Source organism: Drosophila subpulchrella, chromosome X (assembly GCF_014743375.2).
Source record: "Drosophila subpulchrella strain 33 F10 #4 breed RU33 chromosome X, RU_Dsub_v1.1 Primary Assembly, whole genome shotgun sequence".
NCBI lineage: Eukaryota > Metazoa > Arthropoda > Insecta > Diptera > Drosophilidae > Drosophila > Drosophila subpulchrella.
The window spans coordinates 20,663,617-20,688,425 of record NC_050613.1 but is presented as its reverse complement, the minus strand read 5'-3'; the positions used below and the strand labels follow the sequence as shown (position 1 = coordinate 20,688,425).

General features: G+C 42.9%; 5 protein-coding genes across 7 annotated transcripts; 3 read left to right on the top strand and 2 right to left on the bottom strand.

Moving 5' to 3' along the window:
- The first annotated feature begins 1,227 nt into the window (after nt 1–1,227).
- LOC119556903 (prisilkin-39) lies at nt 1,228–2,179 on the top strand. Its single transcript, XM_037869389.1, has 2 exons — nt 1,228–1,319; nt 1,731–2,179. Exons 1-2 carry the CDS (start codon nt 1,308–1,310, stop codon nt 2,037–2,039), a joined length of 321 nt encoding a protein of 106 aa, XP_037725317.1. The 5' UTR covers nt 1,228–1,307; the 3' UTR covers nt 2,040–2,179.
- Nucleotides 2,180–2,724: 545 nt separating this feature from the next.
- Nucleotides 2,725–3,563, top strand: LOC119556734 (period circadian protein). The gene has a single exon (XM_037869139.1). The coding sequence runs from the start codon at nt 2,789–2,791 to the stop codon at nt 3,350–3,352; it is 564 nt and encodes a 187-aa protein (XP_037725067.1). The 5' UTR covers nt 2,725–2,788; the 3' UTR covers nt 3,353–3,563.
- Nucleotides 3,564–4,230: 667 nt separating this feature from the next.
- Nucleotides 4,231–22,526, top strand: LOC119556287 (monocarboxylate transporter 12). 2 transcript variants are annotated; one of them, XM_037868343.1, is made up of 9 exons: nt 4,231–4,561; nt 14,544–14,829; nt 16,086–16,205; nt 16,269–16,885; nt 16,950–17,147; nt 17,218–17,343; nt 21,024–21,354; nt 21,430–21,630; nt 21,698–22,526. In XM_037868343.1, the coding sequence occupies exons 2-9, from the start codon at nt 14,685–14,687 to the stop codon at nt 21,859–21,861; spliced, it is 1,902 nt and encodes a 633-aa protein (XP_037724271.1). In that variant the 5' UTR covers nt 4,231–4,561; nt 14,544–14,684; the 3' UTR covers nt 21,862–22,526. The 2 variants fall into 2 exon arrangements, with proteins under 2 accessions (XP_037724271.1, XP_037724270.1); XM_037868342.1 differs by lacking the exon at nt 4,231–4,561 and adding an exon at nt 10,435–10,913.
- LOC119556289 lies at nt 7,338–8,792 on the bottom strand. The gene is made up of 2 exons (XM_037868346.1): nt 8,701–8,792; nt 7,338–8,635 (listed from the first exon to the last, which is right to left on the bottom strand). Exon 2 carries the CDS (start codon nt 8,608–8,610, stop codon nt 7,693–7,695), a length of 918 nt encoding a protein of 305 aa, XP_037724274.1. The 5' UTR covers nt 8,611–8,635; nt 8,701–8,792; the 3' UTR covers nt 7,338–7,692.
- Nucleotides 18,360–20,477, bottom strand: LOC119556288 (fatty acyl-CoA reductase wat). 2 transcript variants are annotated; one of them, XM_037868344.1, is made up of 6 exons: nt 19,941–20,476; nt 19,785–19,873; nt 19,485–19,594; nt 18,857–19,427; nt 18,641–18,787; nt 18,360–18,578 (listed from the first exon to the last, which is right to left on the bottom strand). In XM_037868344.1, exons 1-6 carry the CDS (start codon nt 20,421–20,423, stop codon nt 18,488–18,490), a joined length of 1,491 nt encoding a protein of 496 aa, XP_037724272.1. In that variant the 5' UTR covers nt 20,424–20,476; the 3' UTR covers nt 18,360–18,487. The 2 variants fall into 2 exon arrangements, with proteins under 2 accessions (XP_037724272.1, XP_037724273.1); XM_037868345.1 differs by lacking the exon at nt 18,360–18,578 and having other exon boundaries at nt 18,660–18,787; nt 18,847–19,427; nt 19,941–20,477.
- Nucleotides 22,527–24,809: the final 2,283 nt, after the last annotated feature.

Genomic DNA, 24,809 nt, shown 5'->3' with positions numbered 1-24,809 from the left:
GACGGAAATGATCGATGGAAGAAGGTGACTCTACGACTGGATATCCAGTAATTTAAGATTGGGCTAGTTTCGAGCAGTACAGAGACTATTACTTAAAAAAAGTATTCGAGTATATAACATCCAATATTAATTCAAGTCCTCCTGTTTGTTATTTAATATATTATTTTTATTATGTTTACAAAAACAACAGGAACCTATTGTACTAGCTGCCAGATCCATACTCAAGATTATATGTTTTAAGATTATATTAATATTTGATGTTATTGATCTGCAATTAATTTTTAAGAACTTTCGACACCTTTTCGCATTTTCGTAAACACATCCTACATCTTTCATTTTTTTGAGTCTGTAATTCATTAACGAAGAATGTTATTTTCCGCAATAACCTTTATTTATCTAAAGAGATATATACGTAAGACAGAGTAAAATTGTTCTTAAATAAACCTTGCTTACACCCATTAAAATTAATGGCTCAATCGACCTGGCAACAATCTTTGGCCCAATATACCCCTCCACCCAGAGGTCCCTTCGAAAATCGTGCACTTTGGATATTCTTTCGATAAGAGCTTGCATTGAATATGATCTGGCAGAGATCTCAGCTGGGCTGGCGGCTTAATTAAAAATGCCAAAAGGCTGTCAAACGTGCAATTGCTTATAATATATATATAATGCCTGTCGCATGCATGAGCAATTCCCACGGGGTTTGTGGCACTTTGATATGTGGCCCAGCTTCTGGACAAACTTGAGCAATGGTAATGCTCCCTTTTTGACTCTGTAAACCATCCGATCAGCCAGTGAAAGCGTTATACGATACATACGACTTGGTGAATGTGGAACGCATTTGCATCTGAGAGTCTCGTTATGCATGTGGATCGCATTGCTATTGCCGTCTTTAATTCAATTGCCCAATAAGCCTGGGATCTGAGAATTTCGACTACTATTGCAATTACAACCGATATCGTTAGTATCCACGCCCACTCCATTCTACTTGCGGGTCCGCCGGATGAGCGGATGGATGACCTTTTGGCTCTCGCAGCATAAACAATATTCGATTTCAAGTCCTCAACCCGTCATGCATTCAATTCAGCTGCAACAATAGCTGCCGCTGCCGCTGCTGCTGCTGCTGCTGCTGCTGCTTCTGCTGTTGTTGTCAGTTTGCATAATTGCAAACTGTAGCAGCAACAGTAAGCCAAGCCGGGTGACTATAAAAGCGCCGGGCAACTGGCAGCCATCAACAAACCTCGCCTGGCGTCCAACCCATCCAGTCAACTCGCATCCAACAGTCCAGCAACATCTGCAGCAGCAACATGAAGTTCTTGGTAAGCAGCAGCAACACAAAGGATTATTCCCGACCGATAAAAACATTGAGTGATGGAGTTGTATTTTTTTCAAGTGACAGTTTATATAACTAAATAAAAAGTGTTTTTTTTTTTTAAGTTTTGCCTTCGAGTTTAAACTGCAGAAGTATTTTTTATCCGGTTGCATATAACAGTTTCCTATGTCCTAGTAAAAGGAACATTTATTATTAATCCAAACTAAATTTTTGTTGAGCGAATTGTATATTCTTTTCAAATTTTAAGAGGTCCTTGTTTAAAGATATCATATATTATATACTGAAATTCCAGAAAGATACTAAAATAGTATTCTTCAAGGTGCGACAATAATATAAAGGTTTAATATTTATAGAGTAACAAAAGACACTAAAACTTAAACTTTTTTTCTCTGTGCAGTGTGTTTTCGTCATCCTGGCCATTTGTTTGGTGGGCACCTGGGCTGCAGTTTCGGAGCCCGCCCCTGAAGCCCTGGAGCCGGAGGCATCCGCAGTCGATGAGAAGAAGACGGAGAAGAGAGGCATCTACGGATTCGGTCACGGATACGGCGGCTACGGCGGATACGGTGGCTACGGACATGGTCACTACGGCGGCTACGAGCTGGGAAGTCCCTATTACGGGGGCTACGGATACGTACATGCGGCGCCCTACTACGGCGGACACCATGGCTACTATCCGTATCACCATGGGCACTACGGCTTCTACTAGGATCACCATCCATCCATGATCATAATACATACGTTTTTTTTTCTAAATCGCTTCACGCTCATCACTGCACTATCATACATATATATATATTTGTTTTCGTGAATCATTGACAACATAATAAATGTCCTGCAAATAGCGTATATAATGTCTTTGAATTTAAGGAGTTCGGAGACACAAAATATAACCTGACAGAATTTAGTACAAGATTATATGAAAACTAATATGATAATATTTTTTTTTAAATAAAATATATATTAGCCTATTAATGTGAAAAATAAATGTAATAATGTACAATGCATATTGTACGTATTTTATATCTATTGAGCAAATATAGAATCGTATTATGAACATAATTCTCAATTTTGTTTTGTATTTACACTAACTTCGGGAGTTTAATATTATTTTTGGGATTCCTGTGAAGGTTTTTAAATTGATTCCAGGCTAAAATGGCTTAAACAAATGAACTAATCGATCTGCACTGATAAAGCTTTCAAATACCCCTTAAAATTGCTTAAATTTCAGGAACAGATTTTTTAATAATGAGCATATGGTTGCTGTATGTTGGAGTTAACCCTTAAAAATAATGGTTCTTTAAAAATAAAAGTCCTCATTATAGCAATGTGACTGGTATACGATAGTCACTGTTCTTTTTTTCCACAAAGTGTGACCAATTGAGAGCTTAACTTTATCACACATAACTCTCTGCGCATAACTGTTTTCTGATCCACGCCTTAAAATTTGTTCTAAAGATGCTAAAACGCGATTTACAGAAAATAACGCTGAAGTTGTCCGATCTCAAGGAGTACGAAATAGCCCGACAGAAGAACAAGTTCAAGGGGGCACCGCGACCCAGGTTATCCCAGGATGCCATAACCGGAGATGATGCCTCCACTTCGGGGACAACGGCCAGTTGCAGTTCCAATACGGGCACGGCAACGGAAACTGCATCAGGATCGAATTCAGGATCAGGGTCCGGATCGGGTTCAGGTTCTGGATCGTACATTACGGGCCTGGGACTGGGCTACAGATCGGAGACACCCTCCTCCGCATCGTATACCACCTCGACGACCCCTACTGCGGCCACACAGGAGGAGATACTGAGGCCCTCCTCCGCGGTTACGGCCACCACCACCACGGGCACCACCAATTCCGGATCCACAGATGATGTAAGCGTTGCGGCCGTTGTGGATGATACGGATACCATTGACGAAATCAGCGATGACAACTGGGTGGATCTGAATGCGGACACGAACGATACGATTGATACCCACGAGGAGGAGGAGGAGGAGGATGGCGCAAGGGGTGGAATCTAGGAACGCAATCCCATAATCCAGGAATAATCAGGCATCACGGAATTCCGTAAACGAGGAATCCACAATTCCCTTATGCAAACATAACGCAGCTGCAAGTGAAGGCCCCCTATTCGCATTCCATTTATCATCACATTTTGTACAATCATAATAACCTATTGCATGCTCCATTTACTTACGTATGCATGCATTTATATTTTTTCTGCTCTTCTTACATGTGCATTTCATTTATTTCGCTGGATTGGGCAGGTTATTTAAGTGCACGAGTTCTGGCATCCGCATCCCTATTAAATTAAATTATGTAATAATATAATAGAAAATCCACAAGGAAACAGTGCAGAGAGGATCAAATAACTGATTGCATTTGCAAAACTTTAGTTTTCCAAGTTCTGGGAAGCTGAAATTTTAATTACCGCTGACTTTTGCCCTTTTAATTAGGGGAAAATGCGTTCGGATTACAGACCGTCCAGTACCAGCTGCTTCCTGAACAACAGAAGAGCAGCCCTAATTGGGCAACCTTACAAGGAGCTTAAGAGCCGGTAGATCTGCGCCATGCAACAAGTGGCTTATGACTTATGACCTTATGACCATCGACAACAAGTGGTCGTGGAATGAGGACATGCATGGGATATGATTATGTAAGTACAGCTGTGAGAAGGAAGTGCAAAGCATATGTTATCTGAGTTTTGGGCAGTACGTGATTAACGTGAGTAGGGTTTCGGAAAATGGAGAATGGGTGGGTGTGGAGGTTGGGGGTTACCTTTACGAAAAGCTCAGTGGAAAAGTTAAAAAGCTCACTAGAATCGGCGCTGCATTTCATTTCAAAATCAAGTCACAAGCAAAGCTCAAGCGGCCAGAATGTTTTCAGGCGGCAGGCAGGCTGGCCTGGCCAAAACGGTGACTTCAAGCCCGTTCCGTCCGGTTCGGTGCGATTCGATTCGATTCTATTCGGTTCGTTTCGACAGTCCGGCAAACGGTTAACGGACAGCGGATGGCCGCCCATTTGGCCAATTACGGATACGGGTCGCTGGAGTCCACGGCCAAGCGATTGCCAATTAATCACGCGACCAAGTTCGATTTTCGACCGCTCCGGCTACCGCCTTTTGTGGTTCAAGTGTCCATTCACGTATCCCAATCCGTATCGGTGTCCGTGACCCAAGGATCGACCAGTCGCATCACGTGCCACGTGCCGGTTCATCGGAAAGTGCAAGGGTAAGTGGCCAAGTGCAATGTAATAGGTAGTACACACGTCCAGTTTATTACCTATCCGGACATAAAATATACCCCTTAAAATATCTAATAAGAATAGATATCTTAGAGTATCAATATATAGAATAATGGATTGGATTGCTTTGGGTCAGTTAAGCTTAGAAATATGGTTTTAGTTCTAGAGTCGAATAGGGTAAGTAAATCATATCATAAATTCCTAAAAATCAAATCCCCCATCCGACCAGAAAACATTGAAATCTAATAATAGGCTTTAATTATCCTTTGAAATTGGAAAGCCCCGTTTCATGAAGAACCCTTTAACCTTTAGCCTTTGTTACCTTTTATTTGGATATATGTACATATGAAGTACTTTTTGCCGTGTACATTGTAAATACCGAAGCGAACCACAAAATTACTATAGCATAAAGCATGGTACTTCTGGACCCTAGAGGATTTCCATAAAATGTAGTCTTTTTTGGGTAACCTTTTTCCATAATCCCAGTGCCAAGTGTTGCAACTAGTAAAAAAGGGCCGCCCTTGCCATCACTGCATATGCATAACGCATTGTAGCCGAGTGAGAACGTGACGCCGGGGGGCGAACTCGGGTGCATTGATATAACCACCTGTCACACACACACTAGCGGCACGTGCATCGCATCCAGGCGGAGAAAGTAGTGAAAGGTAGTCCCGGAAGGAAGGAGGGAAGAGCAAGTGAAAGCGAAAGTACAGTGACAACAGCTAGGAAGATAGTTTATGAAACTTCAGCGGATGCTGTGCGAAACTTGTGCCAATTGGACAGTTTTGAAAGTCCTTTGATCATTCTCAGCATATATTTAAGATATAAACTTGCAGGTACAGTCCCGCATAGCTGGGCTCTCATGTCCAAACCGATGTTTTGAGTGTAAACCGAGTTGTTTTCGCTCGAGAGCGCATGTCTTTCATTAGTCCGTGCATAATTACGACAACTCACACGGGAAAGCTACTATTGAGGTCGCAATACTAGCACTTCAGGGATATAAATATATATATATATATTATATTACTGCAAATAATATTTACTTTCATTCACTTTAAGTTAATACAAAGTGTTTTAAAAAAATACCGAAATTATTAGAGCTTTGAAACCGCCTATAAAGGTGCTACAAAGTATGCAACAATATATTTTGAGTCCGAAAGTCAGGTGGATTCTGTTTAAAGAGCAACGTTATTTTTTTACTGCATACTTTTAGACACCTTTATAACCACAAGCTGATTTCAAAGGAGATTCCAAGCAAATAGTTTGCCTTCCTGCAAGTGTTGATGATTTTCCCGAAAACATATCCCACTTTTGTGAAACCCACCCACTAGGTGAAATTATTTGAATACTTCCCAAGTTCCCTGGTGATGGATCCTAGCAAAATGAGCCCTGCTATCGGCTTGACCCCCTGCCTGTTTGCCAGTGTGTGCCTGTGCATATCCGATGGTAGGATACCAGGACACCAGAGGTGATGGCGCTATGCGGAAGGGGCAATCAACAGGTGGCTGCGGAAAGTCCCGCCCCTGGGATCGACTTTCGTCCTGCCCACCGCTGCAATATTAATGCGGCCCAGCGCTTCTGACGAGTGCATGTTAAATAGAAGGCGGCGGCAGAGCAAACGACCTGCCCAGATACTACACATCCATACCACATACATATATAGTTGAAAATCCTGTGCCTTGGGTCGTCGTCCTTGCCCCTTTTGGGCCCCATCTCCGATTTTTCAGATTTTTCGCGGCCTTTGGTCTTGGCATTTGCCTTGCCTTTAACCAGTTCTTATAGTTGGCTTTTGGCCTGCGGCAGGGAAAATGGCAATGCGGCATGTTTCGTGAGAAGTGGAAAAAAAAAGTAGTGAAATAACAAAATGGTCGATGCAGACAATTCGCCGCTGATTGCCGAATGTCAATCTTGTTTTGTCAGCTAATTTGCATGCACATTATGCCATTGGCCTGCTCTGCGCTTTCCCTGGCAGCTCAATTTTCCGGCTTTTCGCCTGTCTGACGTTGACGTGCAGCGAAGATTCCGGCCCAGAAGTTTCCTTGGCCGTCAGCTGCAATTAAATCAATAGTTGGTGCTAGGCAAGTGGCCTGGCCACAAAACGCCGATAAAGGGCCCTCAGAATAGATATGAAAATCGCAATGATTAAAGAAGCCGGCAGTTAAGGATTTTCAAGGGCTTTCGCTTGGGTTGCTTAAATGTCTATTGCTAAGTCAAATTTTAAAATATTATATTAACCTATAGAAAATTAGAGGACTTATAAACAAACTTTTTAAGTTCCAAAATGGTTCTAAAAATGATTTTAAAAACTCAGCTTATATCTGATTTCAGATGCAGCTTACTTGTAAAATTACATATATTATATCATATTATATATTATACTAGTTTATAATTATGAACTTTTGAACAGATTTGCCTTTTAGACCCACTGAAACAGACTGGTATACGTAAGGCCCTCATATTTGCCATCATTGATCTCCATGTATGCTCAGTTAGTTGCGGGAATGTTCCATCTGTGCCCAGTATGCGATGACGCCAGTTGGGATCGAGTTCCGTTTCGGTTCGGAATTGGAATTGGAAAAATTCAAGTGAATGCACCTATAAAAGTACAATAAGCAATACGTTTTTGACACCGATAAGACGGGTCTGGGACTCTGGGATCATTGGCCACGGATCGGCGGATTCGCGGATTGGGGGGGATAACGCATAACTAGCGCCATGGAATATTTTACACATTCCACATAGAGAAGAAAAGAAAGAGCGAGATTTAAAATCGGGGACTCAGCTTGGTATTTATTTGGCTATAGATCTGATCTGATCGGTGAGCTATTGACCGAGATTCGTGTAGGTTTCGAGGCTTATCGCTTATTCTTGGGTACACAACAACAGCATTCCGAATATTCGGGAACTTCGTGTTTCTCGTAATCTCCGGCGTCGCCAAGAACGGGTACAACAACAAAATAGACAGTGGATGGATGTCGGTGGCGAAGAAATCGAATGGAATTGTAACTGCAACTGGAACCATAGCTGAGTCGCGATGAGGCGTAAAAATAGCTGGATGGGGTTTATAAATAGCCCGCTCGGATCGAAACTATCAATGTTTGCGATCCCAGGAGCGGAGTTAGGCGAATAGATTACGCAGATCCGTCAGTTTGTCGAGCACAAGTTGCCAAATGCTGGCGGGAAAGGATAGGGGTTTCTCCTCGATGGGCGGCGGAGCAATCCAGGTTTCCCAGCCATAGGCAATGGATGGCCCGAAGGCGATCTTGCACAGTACATATAGGGTGTGCAGCACGGAAATCGTCAGGACGGCCGTCTTAATGAAGTAGCCCATCGATAGATGGTTCGGTGGATATTGCTCCTCAGCTGGCGGTGTTAAATCCTCTGTCGCAACTGTATCGGAACCAGATGCCGTTTCCACTAACTCGGGCAGCTTTGCCTCATCGGTACAAGTTCCGATTTCCGTCAACTTGGGCTGGTATGCCTCGTCGGGACCAGTTCCCATTTCCACCAACATTGGGGGCTTTATATCTCTGGGCGATGGTAGTATGGTGTCTCCGGAATAAGATGACATTGTATCATCGTGAAGGTATGGTTCTGCAGAATTTAGTTGTTCTGATTTCATATCTGCAGAAGGTGATGGTACTTTATCTTCAATTGCGCCAGATGTTAATGGCTTAATGCCCCGAGATGTTGACGGCTCCAAGTCCTCAGCTGTCAACGGTATCGGATTCGGGAGTTCCTGCCTCGGTTCTTCTGGCTGTACTGTCTGACTACCGAGGGTTACGAGAAGCTTTCCGCTGTAAACACTTCGGTCCAGTTTAATGCCCTTCGTCTCCACCAAATCGTAATAGAAACTCGGGGGCGGTGTCTCGTCCTCCAACATGGGCAGATCCAAGGATAATATCCACTGGAAGAGCTGGACAGGATCGGTAGGACCGTTGAAGTAGTATTTCCATGGCCTCTCGAAAGATTCTTCGCGCATGCCAAAAGCGGACCTGCGCCAATTGTATTGGGTTTCCAGTTCAGAGAGATCCATTGCTAAGAAATATATTCAGAAGAGACTGAAGGCCAGGATAATATAAGTTTCTGGAACCTTAAGAAAGGGTTAAGGAAAAAACCAACTTACGAGCTCCGTATGGTACGAAATATATGTTGAATTGGTTGGCTGACTAGGAAGTCTGTAAGGTTTGACACTTGACATCTGCCTGGGTGTTGTCAAATCTGACACATGGCACCTGGGTAAACAGATGCCTGGTAAAAGATTCCTGTTCGGGCCCCATTTCGCTCCTTGCAGCAAGTTGAGCCTGCAGTGGCGCTCCATTTCATCTAACCCGGACTCCACTATCTTATCAGCTGGAAATGGGGCGTGGCATGGCCACCCTTGGACGCACTATGCGGAATTGATTCCCAATCCCAGCTCCGCTCCCGTTCCCGTTCCCGTTCCTGTATATAGAAATAGAATAAGTCCACTTTGCGGCGAAGGCGTTATCAATCGCCTGGTATAATCGGTTATCAATATTGTCGCATTACGACAATCATAAATGACCGAGGGGAAAAGGGGTTTTTCAGAGGGCAGGAGGTAATGGGGCGTACATATAGGATCACGGGTTGGTCGACCAATTCATCTTGGGTGGTCAACCACTGGCCAACCTGTGACCGATTGCCATCGGTCTAGTCTTGGGGTCTTGTGTATATTTATAGCTTTAAGCGGCACTATTTGCTCATCAAATTATGCGATCAGTGCGAAGCGCGGTCATGTCGGATTTCCAATGTTGATCAATGGTAACTGAATTTTCTATGACTATGTGTGACTCCTCATGCACAGTGCTTCATAGGCCAGGGAAGCCCGTGAGCAGAGGGAAAGTTAAATATACGCTCCATTTACCTCATATAGAGTATTTACCGTTCGCTGTGGATTGTAAAGAACATGTCTTATCGACCTTAATTTGTCACTACTTTTTAGTGAAGTGGAAGTTAGAAGGCGATTTCGTTCGTTCTATCACCTCATCTGCAATAGACTGCAATGTACAGGTAATGTACAGAATAAGTTAAGTAGAAGTTTAAAGTGTTCTATAAATTAAATAACCAAATCTGAAATATAAATAATAGAATTTTTAAGCTAACATTTTATTACATGAAACAGGTAGGGTTGCCCCACTATGCTTAACTTCGCCTACGGATACAATTTGAAACACTCTCTAAAATGCTCTATTATTGGAGCAAACAATCATTTAAAAAATACAATTTATATTTTGGGTTAAAAAGTTAATCACCCTAATAACAATAATACTTTTAAAAATAATGTCCAATTAAAGATGAACAACAACAATTTTTTTTATAGAGTATTGTAGTCCCCTGCATGGGACTAATAGTCTGTTGTATACAATTTGTTATGATTGTATTTTCTTTTTATGGCCGTTGTGATTTCGTTTTACGCACAGTTCAACAAATTTGTTAATTAATATTTAACACCAAGCCCATAAAAGCGTAAGCATTTGAGACACCCCTTGGGACCACCCGCCTCCCTGAACCACCCGAAAAACCCGTGTTATTTGTCTGTGGACAACAATTTGAGGGAAAAAAACCTGTAGAAAAATTATAAACTGATAAGGTTTCTATAATTCAAAGCGGATTGAGTCCGATCACTTGGTTGCTCTCTCCCAGAGCTCTCTATATAGTAATACCCTCCATATGGCTGACCACTGATAAGGGTACCGTTCCAAGAAGAGCCGGGCGCAGAGAGAGAGAGAGGAGAAGAGAGAGAGTGTGCTTTCAGTGTTTGCTTTTTCTTTGCCGCCGTTCCGTTCCTTCTTCTGCTCGGTCTGCTCGACGTTTTGCTCTTACCCAGTCCGCATTTAATTTTATTTGGTCGCCTGCTAACAGCGACATCGGTTGCGTCTCGCCAAAAGTAATATCACGCTCACGGAATTCAGAAACAAGTAAAAGAACATCAATAAGTTAAGTGACAAGCCGAAGTCCGTGCTTAAACCGTCATTAAGCAACCGTTAAGTGTGACCAAATCGCCAAAAGAAGCAAGGACCCATCAAGTGTGGCCAGTTGTCAAGGACCTCTTACGTTAACTGCCATAACTAGAGCGCGATACGATCAATCGGAATCAATTTCATTCAGTTTTATTGAACACTCAACGCCCCGTGCAATCCATAATCTCAACGATTGGACAATTGCAACTGTAACGTGAAGAACACAAATTGTCAACAAAGTCGTAAAAAATTCGCACACTGTGGCAATAAAGTAAATGAAACATTAACAGAAATAAAGCGAAAGAGTGCAACTAATTAATTACTTCATTGAAGGCGTACATAGCCCACAACACGAAAGGTAAGTCGGCTCGATCAGATAAGGATAAGGCGATTTACGGCTTAACTGTACAATTAGGTGCCATAATGCTGAATGTCATAATTGTTATCCCCGATTGGATCATCTCTCTGTTTACGAATCCCCAATCGGCCTGGAGTAAAACCAAATCGAAAGACCATCCAAATATCGAGAATGCATTTCTCGTCGGAACTATTTTTAAACGGATTTTCTTCTTTATTTTCGGTTTATTTTTTTTTTATTTGGTGTGCCTGTAGACATAGAACGTGGGAGAGGAAAAAACAGATTGAGCATTCGTTACCCTTACCCCTCGGTCGCTTAACAGGTGGCCATGATCGATATTGATAGCTCTCCATATTGATATTGACTTAATCCGAAGGTCCAAACCCATGTTGACAAGATCGTTGAGAAAGATTGATCGGTATCAGAGGGAAGTGGGAATATTAAACAGAGGTGTACGTGTAATATGAGGGGATAATATGGGGATAGGAATGGGTATCGAGGTCATTCTTTAGGTATGGAGTAATATTCATATGTAGGTAATTATTTAAACTATTGGGAAGTTCAATAAAATAGTGTATGATAATAAATAAATAAATCGAAAGTAAGAGTTAAAATGAAAAGAACTCCTTTCCTCCTTGGCAACCCAATTAGAAAGCCTTTACTTGCTCGCACTCCCCCCTGGAATACCCATCTAATTTAATCTATACGAAGCCCGTGGAATCCGGTTAGTGGGTCAGTATCTTTCCCTGACCAGGTTCAACAGCCTGGTCAGGTGCCTCTGATTGATGGGAGGTCATGGGGGGTGGCGGGAACTCCGACTGGGATTCCGACTGGGAAGTGACACACAAAGTCTGTAAGTCCAAGGCCAAAGCAATTAAAAATCCGTGACCGCAAAAGCTGAAATTCATTTAGTGCCAAGCAAAGTGAATTAATTTCATAATAAACAAAGTGCGAATGACCGATGCACAACAGCTTTTCCAGCTGAGATGCAGTTTGAACCGGGCAAGGATAACCGAGCCATAAATCTGGCAAGACAAAGCCTGCTGGGAATACAATTAAGCCGTCCTCATAATTCTCATAATTAAAGAGCTAAGAACTGGAAATGGGTGGTATATGCAGTACACCTATATAGGGAGGGGGGTGACTAATTTTCATGTCACATGCAAGTGCTCTTTATCACCTTTGGTATAGCCTCCTTTTTTTGGCAACTCGCATTTGTTTGTTTTGCTACTCGTGGTTCAACGACACTTGCTAGTCACCAAAACGCTGCAATCTGCCGAGAAACAAGAACAATAACAGAAACCATGCAAAATAATGCCGCACACACAAAAAAATATATGTGATTACCTTGAAAGTTAAATACTAAATGTTCCAACTTTAAAAATATAGAGGGGTTGTTAAAAATATAACAAATATGAAGAAACAATTTGTGTTATATTAATTTCTGTAAAGAAATAAAAAAATTCTTTTCGGTGCACTCACGTAATCGAACGTTCGTGTTGCTCCTTCTTTTTTGGTTGATTTTTCTGCTGCTGATATTGCATTTTGCTTACTGCGCACATTTTGTCACATTTTTGGGGCTATCACTCGGTGATGGTTATGGGTGTTATGGGTGTGGGTCAAGGGCAAAGTCTCCTCGCAGTGCCCCCCATCCGATGGCCGGGTGACTGAGTGCATCCAGTCCGAGTGCTATCGCTTTTGAGGAGGGGTATTGGTGTCGTTGCCAGGCGAAAGTGCAAGATAAACAAATGGAGGGGGTTCGGGGGTACTTATGATAGAACCGAACAGTAATAACCCGATTACGGTCCAGTTGGCAACCGGTTCATAACATAGTTTTAGGAGTTTTAAATACATACGCTTAAAAAAATGGCAAATTTTTCGCTTTTAGATGAAAATAACTTATAATAAGCAGATGAATTGCGGTCAATAATATAAGTGTATTCCGTGTGGACACAATAAAAAAATTCCTTTACTCAATGCCGCCAACCTTGCGTATGCGCAATCACTTTGTCGGCAATTAGAAGAAAACGTTTTCGAGACAAAAGCCTTAATGTCATGGTCATTTTTTGCTGAACTCTGTGATAATGCCGAATTTCTAGAGATTCTATTCTAGAGATACAAGCCGTATAAAATGGCTCTCATTTTGCGTTGATTTGATTTGTTTTGTTTTAATTGTCTGTGATTGCACAAAAGAGCGACGCCGACGGATGAATCATTTCATATACACAAGTTTAAGATGCTGGGGATGCGTTTCCTGTTGATTTAGAGCGAGCAATATATAGTGTAATATATAGTAACATATAGTAACGCCCCTCCCCAACCATCATGCTTCGATTGTTCGCCTCTAATCAATTTTAGGTTGAGTTTTAGCTTTTGTTCATGCCTGGCTTTCATTGTAATGTGTGTGCATATCAAGTACTTGCTGATATGGCTTTGGAAAAGTGAAATAGCATTTGTTTTTGTTCAGTCTAGGGGAAAATATAACACCCCCCCCCCCCCCCCCCCCCCCACACCACACACATCTGCTTTATCACGTCACAATTATCTTGCGGCATTGTTGCAACTTTTGCGCTTTGTTTTCACTTGACAAAAACGCAGCAATAACAACGATGATTGAGCAGGCATCACTTCTGGAGATACATGTGCAATGCATATAGGTTATATGCATATATTCTATATTCGATAGGGCGTATCTATTTGTGGGCTGCAGCTGAAGAGACGAGAGCCAAACAACACGGCACGGCAATAAACGAAAGTAATTCACACCTTGATTAGTAATTAGAGTTGTCTGAAGTGCCTGAAAGTGACTTAGAACCGCTAATTCTCTATCAGAAAGTATATATTTACCGAAACATTTGAATACCTTAACACTCCTAAGAGATTATTAAGAAATATTAAAGAAAACTCCCTGTTTCGCGATTTTTGGTCCGCATAAACGAAAGAATTTCCGTGCTGATCGCTGGGGGTCCGAATGGCAAACAGCTCAGCACCGATCTTTTATAGACTATATAGTCTATAGGGTGTTTTTCTGAGCCCCGCCTGATAAGCCACATCCAGATCCCGAGTGCCTTAATATGTACTATACATATATAATGATACTTCTTGCTTATACGATCGACGGACAATGGAAATGTGAGTGGAATCGGAATCTGCCAAATAACGGTGAAGATAGGTATTATGCCAACGAGGAAGGGGAGGGACTGGGTGGGAGGGGTTAAGAGGTCACCGAGAGCCTGATAACTGCTTCGATTTGGTTTGCTTCGCTTTATTTCAATTCTAAATTTAACTTATTTAGCCAAACAAGATGTACAACTTAATCATCATAATGATGAAATGAAATATATGATTATATATTTCCACAAAGTCTATTATTTGGCCTTATCCCCGGCAATTGCACGTTTCCAACTGATTACATTAAAAGCAATATGTTTTGGTTGCTTTTTTTTTGTTTAGCAGATTCTATGTATTTTGGTTGAGCTCGGCTGATAATGACCGCAGACACTCTAGGAACAGCAACAACAATCTCCTAACAACATCCTCTTCATCACGTGTTTTTAATATTTTCAAGCTGGGCGGGGCAATTAATTCACTTTGTTGACTTATGTTCATTTACCTATACTTACATTTCAGTTGGCGCAATATGAGCCGTTGGCTTTAAAAGGAATATACCATCAGCAGGTGCAACATCCAGCAGAGGAGAGTGGAGCAGTGGAGACCGGGTCAAAGTTCATTTGGGAACCGGAGCAATAAGCCCAGGGCGATACCAACAAAATGGTTCACGGACCGCCGGCCCGCAGAAAATCCCAGCAGCAGCATGAGCAGACCTGCGAAATGGATCTCGAGCGACAGCCGACTCCACCGGACGGCGGATGGGGCTGGGTGGTGGTCTTCGGCTCCTTCATGATACACATAGTCAGTAAGTGAAAGTCAATTACACCTTGCACCTTCCCCTCGGGGTGTCCAACAGAACACAGGTCATTACCATCAAAGAATGGGAACCCAAAACTTCATTACTTGGGTAATTGGATCGCGATTTGGAAGTGGGATACCTCCATCAACATTTTTCTTTTAAACGAGGGTCAAAACTTAAGCCCATTTTCATGTCCAATTTTTTCGTATTTCCCATGGTATTCGAAATGGGACCCCAAAACTGCACTTCAAGAATTTATAACTTGAGCTATTTGATCCCGATTTAGAAGTGGGATACCTCTATGAGTTTGTGGTTGAGTTCTCTTATGTTCTACATTAAAATTTGTCTTTTAAACGACGGTCAAAATTTAAGCCCATTTTCATGTTCGATTTTTCCTTTTTTTTAATGGTATTCGAAATGGGATCCGAAAACGACACTTCTAGATTCCATAACTTGAGCTATTCGATCCCTATTTTGAAGTGGGATGCCCCTATGAGTTCGTGGTTGAATTCTCTTATGTTCTACATTAAAAATTGTCTTTTAAACGGGGGTCAAAATTTAAACCCATTTTCATGTCCGAATTTTTCGTATTTCCAATGGGTTTCGAATGGAACCAAGGGGTGACTTGACCAACTGGTGTTGGGTAACTCCGGCAGGTAATCATGACCACCTTTTAAGGCCTTTACTGCTGCCATAAATCAAACCCACCAGCCTTGGACTGACCCGGCAACCAAAGTGGTCAGGGAATAAAAGTATTAAAGAATTTCGTGTATTTTTGGGGGATCGTAAATATTTTAAGCACTCTAATCGCCGCAAATCAGAGTGTTTAGCCGGGGGAAGCTTGGAAGAGGGGCTTATCTAACGTAAGGTCCCGATATGTCTGATATGGGGCTGATTTACGAGAAGTGAAGTGTAGTTTAGTGTAGTGGAGGTGGACTACAGTCGCCACTTGAGCGGTACAACTATCAATTGGATGATAATTGTGGCCAAGTGTCCAGGCGATAATCTTATCGGCGTTTTGGCTGTAATTGCCCAGCCACGGAAATAGTTTGCGATACTGATAAAATTGGGAGCCGTAATTAATTGCCAACTAAACTGATTTATGGCCTGTCAAAGAGCCAAGCGCTTGGTAACCAGTTTGATCGAACGAAATCCACTTTGGGCCGGAGTTTTTGGGCCTAGAAATTTCAAGGCCTACTTTCAGGCTTTAAATAAAGCTCATGATACGAGTATATAACTAACTGATCTTTTCTCATCTGCAGCCGATGGCATGACCTACTCCTTTGGCATCTTCTACAATGAGTTCCTGGAATATTTCAACGAGGGCAAAGGTTACACGGCCTGGATAGCCTCCATAATGGTGGGCGTTACCTTCTCTTCTGGCAAGTAGAATCCATGGGGTATATATAGATACTTTTCTAAAATATATATATATATATTTGCAGGACCCATCAGTTCGTCGTTCGTGAATCGCTATGGATGTCGAGCGGTGACCATAGCGGGTGCCATCTTGGCCGCCAGTTGCATCATCGTGAGCATGTTCGCCCAGAATGTCCTCACGCTGATCATCACGATTGGCTTTGGAACTGGTCTGGGCTTTGGGCTCATCTATCTGCCGGCCATTGTGAGTGTGACCCAGTACTTTGAGGCCCGGCGATCCCTGGCCACGGGCATCGCGGTCTGCGGCTCCGGATTCGGCACCTTCGTCTTTGCCCCGCTCACAGAGTACCTGATCGGTAACTACGGATGGCGAGGGGCGATGCTGATCATCGGCGGCATCGTGCTCAACTGCATCATCTTTGGGGCGATGTTCCGTCCCTTGGAGCTGGTACCAGCATCCGCACAGACGCCGCCAAACACACCGAGCACGCCCAAGCTGGGCAAGAAGTCGGCCATTATCGATGAGAACACCACACCGGCGGAGCTGGAGCCCCTAAAGATCCTGCCCAAGGATCAGTACCTACAGCTGCCCCAGCGCACAGATACTCTGGTTTCGGGTGGTGGAGCTGGTGGTGCCCTCTGTCGATCCAATAGTGTGGGCCATAACCTCAAGCCCAGTTTGGTAAGTAAACCCCTACGAATTATCTTGCCCCTTTAATGGCTATAACTATAACTTGTGTGATTAGAACAACAACTCAAATAGCGCCGTCAATGGGCAGGGACCCACATTGGTGACCCCACCGCAGGCGGTGGTGGTGAAGAGCACCAGCAACGATGACATCGCCCGCAAGTGCCACAGCCAGCTGCAGCTGACTCCTCTGAGGGATGCCCATCGGGAGCGGAGTGCCAGTGGCACCATGTACCGCCCAGATGCTCTTTACCAGGTGTGTGGCTTATATCCAGATATCTAGATTGTAGAGCTCGGCAACTAATTGTGTGTTTCTTTGTGTCAAGGGCTCGCTGCACAACCTGCCCGACTATGTGAGCTCAAGAAACGACCTCAACCGCTCCATTTCCGGATCCGGCGTTATCAAGCGGTATGGATCTCTTCGCCAAAGCAACAATGTGTCACAGAGTCAGGTGAGCTATTGGGAATAAACAAAACAAGGTTACTTTTACAGAATATAAAACTATAACTTGATGTGGTATTAAATTATATACTATATTTGTTTTGGAAACCTAACTATGAGACTTACCAAGTGTGGTATGGCTTAGCCATATATCTTAGCTCCTTTTTTTGATAAAAAGATCTTGATTAGTTGCCTTGATACTCAATACTTTTTAATTTAGGTAGGTGAATCGAGAAGTTGGTATTTATCCCTAGAGAATTTTATAAAATATAGCACAGAAACAGGTAAGCCTAAGGAATACATACAAAATAGATATCAAATACTCAATGTGATATTATGTAATTAATAGATTTGAGTTTTATTTTAGAAACTGAATTATAAGACTCACCATCACTCAGCTCATATGTTTAGCATTCTGTTAGCTTTTCGTAATAGAGACAGAATACTTTAATTTCGTTCCCATTAAAGTCATTTAAATGTAGAACAAGTGAGTATTAAAAACGAAATAAAATATAAATAGCTTACTCAACTTAAGCCTTAAAAAAATATAAAAAATGTGGGATATGGGATCGGGGTATGGGCGCCATAAGGCAGGTCCCTAAAAAAATCGGGTTATCAAACACCACTTGCAATCCTGGGGCCTGGGTCTGGGTAGGAAGAAAGACAGCTTCTTGCGGTCACAGTCCTCCACCAAATGGGAGCGCAGCTCGGCCACGAGTCCCTTCAGCCAGTTCTGCCAGGAATCGTTTGGGACGGGACATCCGATGGTGCGTTCCTGGTACTCGTCGAAAAGCATTGCGAAAACGACAATCACCACCGCCGAAAGCCAGCACTTGAACAGGAATATATGTAACGCACTGGGCCACAATAGCCATCCGACTGCGCGAAGAATCAGCTTCAAGGCGATCTTAAAAATATTACTTTCCTGATGGGCCTCGGGTGCCCCAATTTCTTCATTTTCTTGCACCTCTTCATTTTCATTCAGTTGGATATGCCTATATTCTTCCATGATTTGGCAACAGAAACTATTTTTATAAAGACTGACTGGACAGAACTTTGTTTGTTATTTGGGAGCTGACTTCAAGTTCAACTCTACTTGGATTACAAAAAATAGAATAGTAAAAACATAACAGTATTAAAAAAAAAAAAGAAATCTAGAAGAGCTGCGACAAATAGCTTCTCCAGACCCATAAGATGATCTTGTAGAGCAGGAAAAGGCGGAACAGCCGGTAGAATATGACCTTCCTAAAAAATTAGTTTTATTTAAAAATGAAAATATTCCGCGGCTGTGATATAGTACTACTCACGTTCTTAGGATAATCTTAGAGCGCCCCAGTGTTTTTGGATCCTCGCGCAACAAGTGCGTTCGGATGCTAAGGAGCATTTCCCCGCAGGATTTAATCACCAGGCCATGGATATCCGGATGGTTGAAGGCATCCAAGTTGAAAGCGGTTCTAGAATCAAAGGGTTTTAATAGGATGATATGGATATGATAAGGATATGAGACTCCAACCAACTCCTACCCCTCGTTCTCCTTGGACAGTGACTCCATGTCCGTAACCCCGGGACTGTCATAGTTGTTGAACATAAAGGGCTGCATCACCTCCAGCGTCTGGTAGGCTTTCCGCACTGCACTCATCAGCATCGGCTTCTGGCCGAAGATCCTCAGGAGCAGATCGATGATCATGGCCGGCAGGATTTGCTTGGTGAAGACGAGGAACTGGTAGACCCACCGCTTGTCCGTGTAATGGCAGCCCGGTATCATCAGGTTCTTCCCGAAGGCCACGTCCCGCCACAAGTCCAGCGTGTCCATTTGCTCGGCGATCTCGGTGAAGGTGTGCGGCACATGGGTGCAGGATGAGGATAGGTAGACGGGCAGCTCCTTCGGCGGACCCCGCTTATAGATCTCGGATCCCCTTTTCGTGTAGCACAGCATGCTCTTGATGCCAATGTCCTGCGGCGTGATGTCCAGTCGTATGTCCTTGCCCAGGTAGACGGTCTTCAGGATTCCAGCGCCCACCAGAGCAAACAGTCCCATTGCGCCCATTAAAGAGGGCGAGAAACCAGGTGACGGATCGTCCACGGCAAACAGAACTAGAAGTATCTTTATAAGTCTCGGATGGGAGTTACCTATTGGGCATCCCTGGTTACCTATGGACGGTCGGTAAACTATCAGCGGCAAGCGATGGCGGAAGTCATTCACCAGGGATTCAGCCAGGTTTTTGGTAAATGTATACGTGTTGGGAAAGCCTACGATCAACCTGTCAGAACCAAAGGATAGAGCATAAGAGATCCATTCAGAAGAACAGTGAGAAATCAAAATTAACCAACAAAAAAGTACCCAATTGTTGGGTTTTATGACATAAAAGACCACTCACCATATATATTTTTGGAACAAATGTTCTAAAGGATAAATAAAAGTAGATCTAGAATTTCCCGATTCCCACTTACTTTCTTGTGAGCGCGTTGAGCATCCGGTCGTCTGGAACTTCGTCGATTAGTCGCAGGCACAATCGCCAGTCCATCGGCGAGGAGTAGTACTGCAAGGATCAGACTAGAAGGGTCACAAGGAGTATGTACCCAGACCAACCAACCCAACCCACCCACCTTGGGCTCCACCCGCTTCAGATAGGGATTGCTGTAGAAGGTGGACACATGGACGAAGGCGCGCAAATGGGGCAGGTTCTCGGCGAACTTAAGCGCCTCCAAGGTGCCGCCGACATTCAGGCGGAGTGCCACCCGGAGTGGCTCATCGAAACGCACCGTGGCGGCACAGTGGTAGACCAGGGAAACGCCCCTCATGCGCTCCACCATCGATGGATCGATGCCCAGTCCCGGTAGCGAGACATCCCCCGGCACCGCCACTATTTTGTCCAGCTCCTGTGGCTTCTCGACGGCCAGCACGTGGAAGACCGTCGCCTGGCGCAGCCGGAGGAGTCTCTCCTGGGCCGACAGCTGCCTGCGAGGACGCAACAGGACGTAGATGCGGCGGACATTGCAGGAGCGCAGGAGCTTCTCGATCAGCGCCTTGCCCACCACACCCGATCCGCCCGTCACGAATATCTCGCTGTCCTCGAAGAACTCCTCCATTTCCTCTGGTTATCCACGGACCAGAGCACACAATGCACTGCCAGCTGGCTTCGTGGGTCGATACGCTTATGCGAATGGACTGTCCGCCAGTACGCGCATATTCATTGACGATCAAATTTGATTAACATGAGCCTTCATTACCATACATTTCCATGGTTTTTCATGTTTATTTCAAGTCATGGTGATGGAACAGTTGATATTGAACCACCTGACCTATGCCAAAACTTACATTGGGGTGACCCTAAGGGGCTGTCGTCACGTGTTTTCAGTAACAATGCTTTAATTAGGCTTAAAAGAATCTATAATTCTTCCAATAATGATTAAAAATGTTAAGGAATTTGGAATTACTTGGGTTTAGAGCTTTGATTTTCTACCCTACTTACTTGACCTTATTGTCTTGCCAGAATTTGTAATCCCTGCCATAATGATTAGTACTCATATCTTAAGATCTTTGGAACTACTTGTGTTTAGAGCATTACTTACTGCCCTACTTACTTGGCCTTATTGCCTTACGAGAATTTATAATCCCTGCCATAATGATTAGTACTCATATCTTAAGATCCTTGGAACTACTTGGGCTAACCCCTTGCACTTTTGTAGGAGGAGACCAAATGCTGCGGCTGCATCACGTGCTCCAAGGAGACCCGCGACACTTTCGCCGAGATGATGAACTTCTCCCTGCTGAAGGATGTGATCTTCGTGATCTTCTCCGTGTCCAATTTCTGCACGAGCATCGGCTTCAACGTGCCCTATCTCTATGTGGCCGCCTACGCGGAGACCCTGAACATCAGCAAAACGGAGGCCAGCTACCTGATAGCCACGATCGGAGTGGCCAACACAGTGGGCCGCATCATCCTGGGCTACATATCGGACAAGCCGTGGGTCAACCGGCTGCTGGTCTACAATGTCTGCCTCACCGCCTGCGGAATTTGTGAGTCGGAGATTGGGATATCCCACTTATGTATATGTTATGTCTAACCATTTCCACGGCTATCCACTCCATTAGCCACTGCCATGGTGCCGCTGTGCCATGACTACCAGTCCCTGGCCTTCTACTGCATCGCCTTTGGCTTCACGATTGGAGCCTATGTGGGCCTGACCTCGGTGATCCTGGTGGATCTGCTGGGACTGGACAAGCTGACCAATGCCTTCGGCCTGCTGCTGCTCTTCCAGGGCATCGCTAGCTTCATAGGTCCGCCCATTGGAGGTGGGTTCAAGATCAAGGAGTTTGGGATCAAGGACGGGGAATAACAATGCTCATTTCGTTCTTTCAGGTTGGATGTACGATCTGACGGACTCGTATGCGCCGGCCTTCCTGATGGCCGGTCTTATGATCGCCATCAGTGGCGTGGTGATGTTCGCCATTCCGCCGCTGCAGCGCCACCAGGAGAGCAAGGCGGGGCAGAAGCACCACGCGGAGCACCTAGCCCTAAGTTAGTCCACCCACATCCATTGTCCGCCCCGTGTTTTTGTTTACTACGATTTCCAATTTTTTTTGTTTTTTTTTTTTTTTCTATGGTAACTATAAATCTAGATATATGCTGATATATGTATATTATATACTGATGCACACGACATTTGGTTAGATTAAGTCCTAGACCTAGGCCAGACATGTATGTATGTGTGTATGCCACAGCTAAAGCATATCGTATCTGATTATTTATGTATAGGCAACTACACACGACCCACGACCCCTGAACCCATTCCCATAAACAACCTCCATTGCAAATGTATACCTATATGTACGTATATGCATAAACAAATTGTACTAGAGAAATTAATGTTATTATAATATGACTGTATGCCTGTGCGCGTGTCTGTCTGTGTATACGCCATTAAAGAAAGCTTTTCTACAATAACAAAAAACCAAAAAAATACTAAAAGTGTATTTGAAATCGATTAGGCAGAAAACCACATGGGGACATTCAAATGAGATTTTTTATGGGTTTTAGAGGTAAGTTAAAGGTTAATTTTTTTTTTAACTTTGGAAATAAGAGGAAATTTTAAACGTCATTTTAAGAATATATAAAATATTTTATTTTAACAACTATTTTTGGCATACTGTTTTAAATAATAATTAATAAATGTATTTTTGCACCCTCATTTTGCAAAGGATTATCGTTTGATATGTACGGGAGTGCCACACAAATCACTGTGATTTTGAAATCACTTTTAGATAACATTTTAGGTTTGTCAAAGTATGACGGCTATACTGTAGTCACAGGAGGTTGTAGGATTATGTAATGCCCTTAAACGGCCTCTTAACATTTTTTCACTCAAAGTACGGGATTCATAGGTTTGAGACACCAGGCAAATAGAAAACTTAGCAGGTGACAGCTGGTAACTATGAATTAACTTATATTTTTCAAAATGGCTGCCCTTACCATATTTCCCCTCCCCCCACCGACCAATAGAAATCCTTCTCCTTAAAAAACAACCGTTATTTCAGAACCATGAGCAGACTGGAGATGAGCAGCCATGGCCGCATCACGAGTTTGTCACGAGCTTGTCACGATATGTAAGAAATAACTGTTTAGTCCTATGTATTTGCTTAGGCCGTGACAAAGGGGAACAGTCACGAGGACATCTCTATTGAAGGTCATATTAAACTAATCAGCTGATCCTTTTTACACCTGCTAACCGTTTATGTGCGCCTGATGTTTAAAAAACGCCTGATCGTTTGATCGTTAGCATATTTAGCAAACTGCTCAAAACAGTCGGTCTTTTAGCTGTACGCCTTGGTTTGGCTGAACTACGATGAAAAACCGAAAAAAAATATCGCATTTTTGACAAAAATCTGAATCTCGTATTTTTGACAACAATTTAAACCCTTTTTTCGCCATAAAAATTCGGTTTTTTGGCTGCCATAACAAAAATATAAGTCAGAATGAGAAATGTCATACCTCGTCGAGCTCGTCGTTTAATTTCCAATAAATTGGCATTCAAACCTAGAACATTTTGATTTTTGCCATTTTTCGCAAAAATAGATGATGTAACCCCTTACAAAAAATGAAAAAATTGGTCAAAAAATAAATTTTCTTCAAAGTGATAGGGATCGTTAGCATATTTAGCAAGCTGCTCAAAACAGTCGGTCTTTTAGCTGTACGCCTTGATTTGGGTGAACTACGATGGAAAAACCGAAAAAAATATCGCATTTTTGACAAAAATCTGAATCTCGTATTTTTGACAACAATTTGAACCCTTTTTTCGGCATAAAAATTCGGTTTTTTGCTGCCATAACAAAAATATATCACTCAAAGTACGGGATTCATAGGTTTGAGACACCAGGCAAACAGAAAACTTAGTAAGTGACAGCTGGTAACTATATGTCAACTTATATTTTTCAAAATGGTTGCCCGTTCCATATTTCCCCTTCCCCCTCCAACCAATAGAAAACGTTCTCCTTAAAAAACAACCGTTATTTCAGAACCAAGAGCAGACTGGAGATGAGCAGCCATGGCCGCATCACGAGTTTTTCACAAGCTTGTCACGATATGGAAGAAATAACTGTTTAGTCCTATGTATTTGCTTAGGCCGTGACAAAGGGGAACAGTCACGAGGACATCTCTATTGAAGGTCAGATTAAACTAATCAGCTGATCCTTTTTACACCTGCTAACCGTTTATGTGCGCCTGATGTTTGAAATGAAGAAATCTACCAAATTTCATCAGCCAGAAGACAATTTAATGCGAAGACACCAGGCAAACAGAAAACTTAGCAGGTGACAGCTGGTAACTATAAGTCAACTTATTTTTCAAAATGGCTGCCCTTTCCGCATTTCCCCACCCCCCAGGACCAATAGGAATTGATCTCGTTGGGAAAGAACCGTTAGTTGTGAGCCAAACGCAGACTGGAGATGAGCAACTATTGCCGTGTCGCGAGTTTGTCACGATATGCACGAAATAACAATTAATCGCCTGGTGTGTGAAATTAAGAAATCTATGTTGACAATTTGCTTAACGGCCAAATGAGGGACTTTAGATTTATGATTACACCTAATTGATATTTCAATTTGAATGTTAATCGGTAATGCATTTAATTAAAGGTTCAATAAAGTATGAAATGTGTTTGCATGTATTTTGTTTTGCGAAAATTGGCTTCAAGCTAACATTTCAAAGTATAAATGTCAGTTTACTATATACTCTTTAGAGATTTTATAAATGTATTTTTCTCCCTCAATTCGCATAGGTTCATCGTTTGGTATCTAGATAATGTTTAATCCCTCTCGACAGGCGATTGTTGATAAAATAATGGCTGCCAAAATAGTGTCAAAATAAAAAAGAACGAGAGCCCAGAATAATGACACTCTTCAGAATTTGTATCTCGGCAATTTTCATCTTGTTGGTCAATCGCAGGGCGGCGATCTTTGTGGCTGGTTGGCTCTTC

Bases quoted from the DNA above. Each gene is read 5' to 3' on its own strand.
- LOC119556287 (XM_037868343.1), top strand. From the start codon at position 14,685: ATGGTTCACGGACCGCCGGCCCGCAGAAAATCCCAGCAGCAGCATGAG. The intron at 14,830-16,085 runs GTAAGTGAAAGT...TCTCATCTGCAG, and splicing joins CTTCATGATACACATAGTCA to CCGATGGCATGACCTACTCC. The intron at 16,206-16,268 runs GCAAGTAGAATC...ATATATTTGCAG, and splicing joins GGGCGTTACCTTCTCTTCTG to GACCCATCAGTTCGTCGTTC.
- LOC119556734 (XM_037869139.1), top strand. From the start codon at position 2,789: ATGCTAAAACGCGATTTACAGAAAATAACGCTGAAGTTGTCCGATCTC.
- LOC119556288 (XM_037868344.1), bottom strand. From the start codon at position 20,423: ATGGAGGAGTTCTTCGAGGACAGCGAGATATTCGTGACGGGCGGATCG. The intron at 19,595-19,784 runs GTAAGTGGGAAT...TGGTTCTGACAG, and splicing joins CTCAACGCGCTCACAAGAAA to GTTGATCGTAGGCTTTCCCA. The intron at 19,428-19,484 runs GTAACCAGGGAT...AGATACTTCTAG, and splicing joins AGTTTACCGACCGTCCATAG to TTCTGTTTGCCGTGGACGAT.
- LOC119556289 (XM_037868346.1), bottom strand. From the start codon at position 8,610: ATGGATCTCTCTGAACTGGAAACCCAATACAATTGGCGCAGGTCCGCT.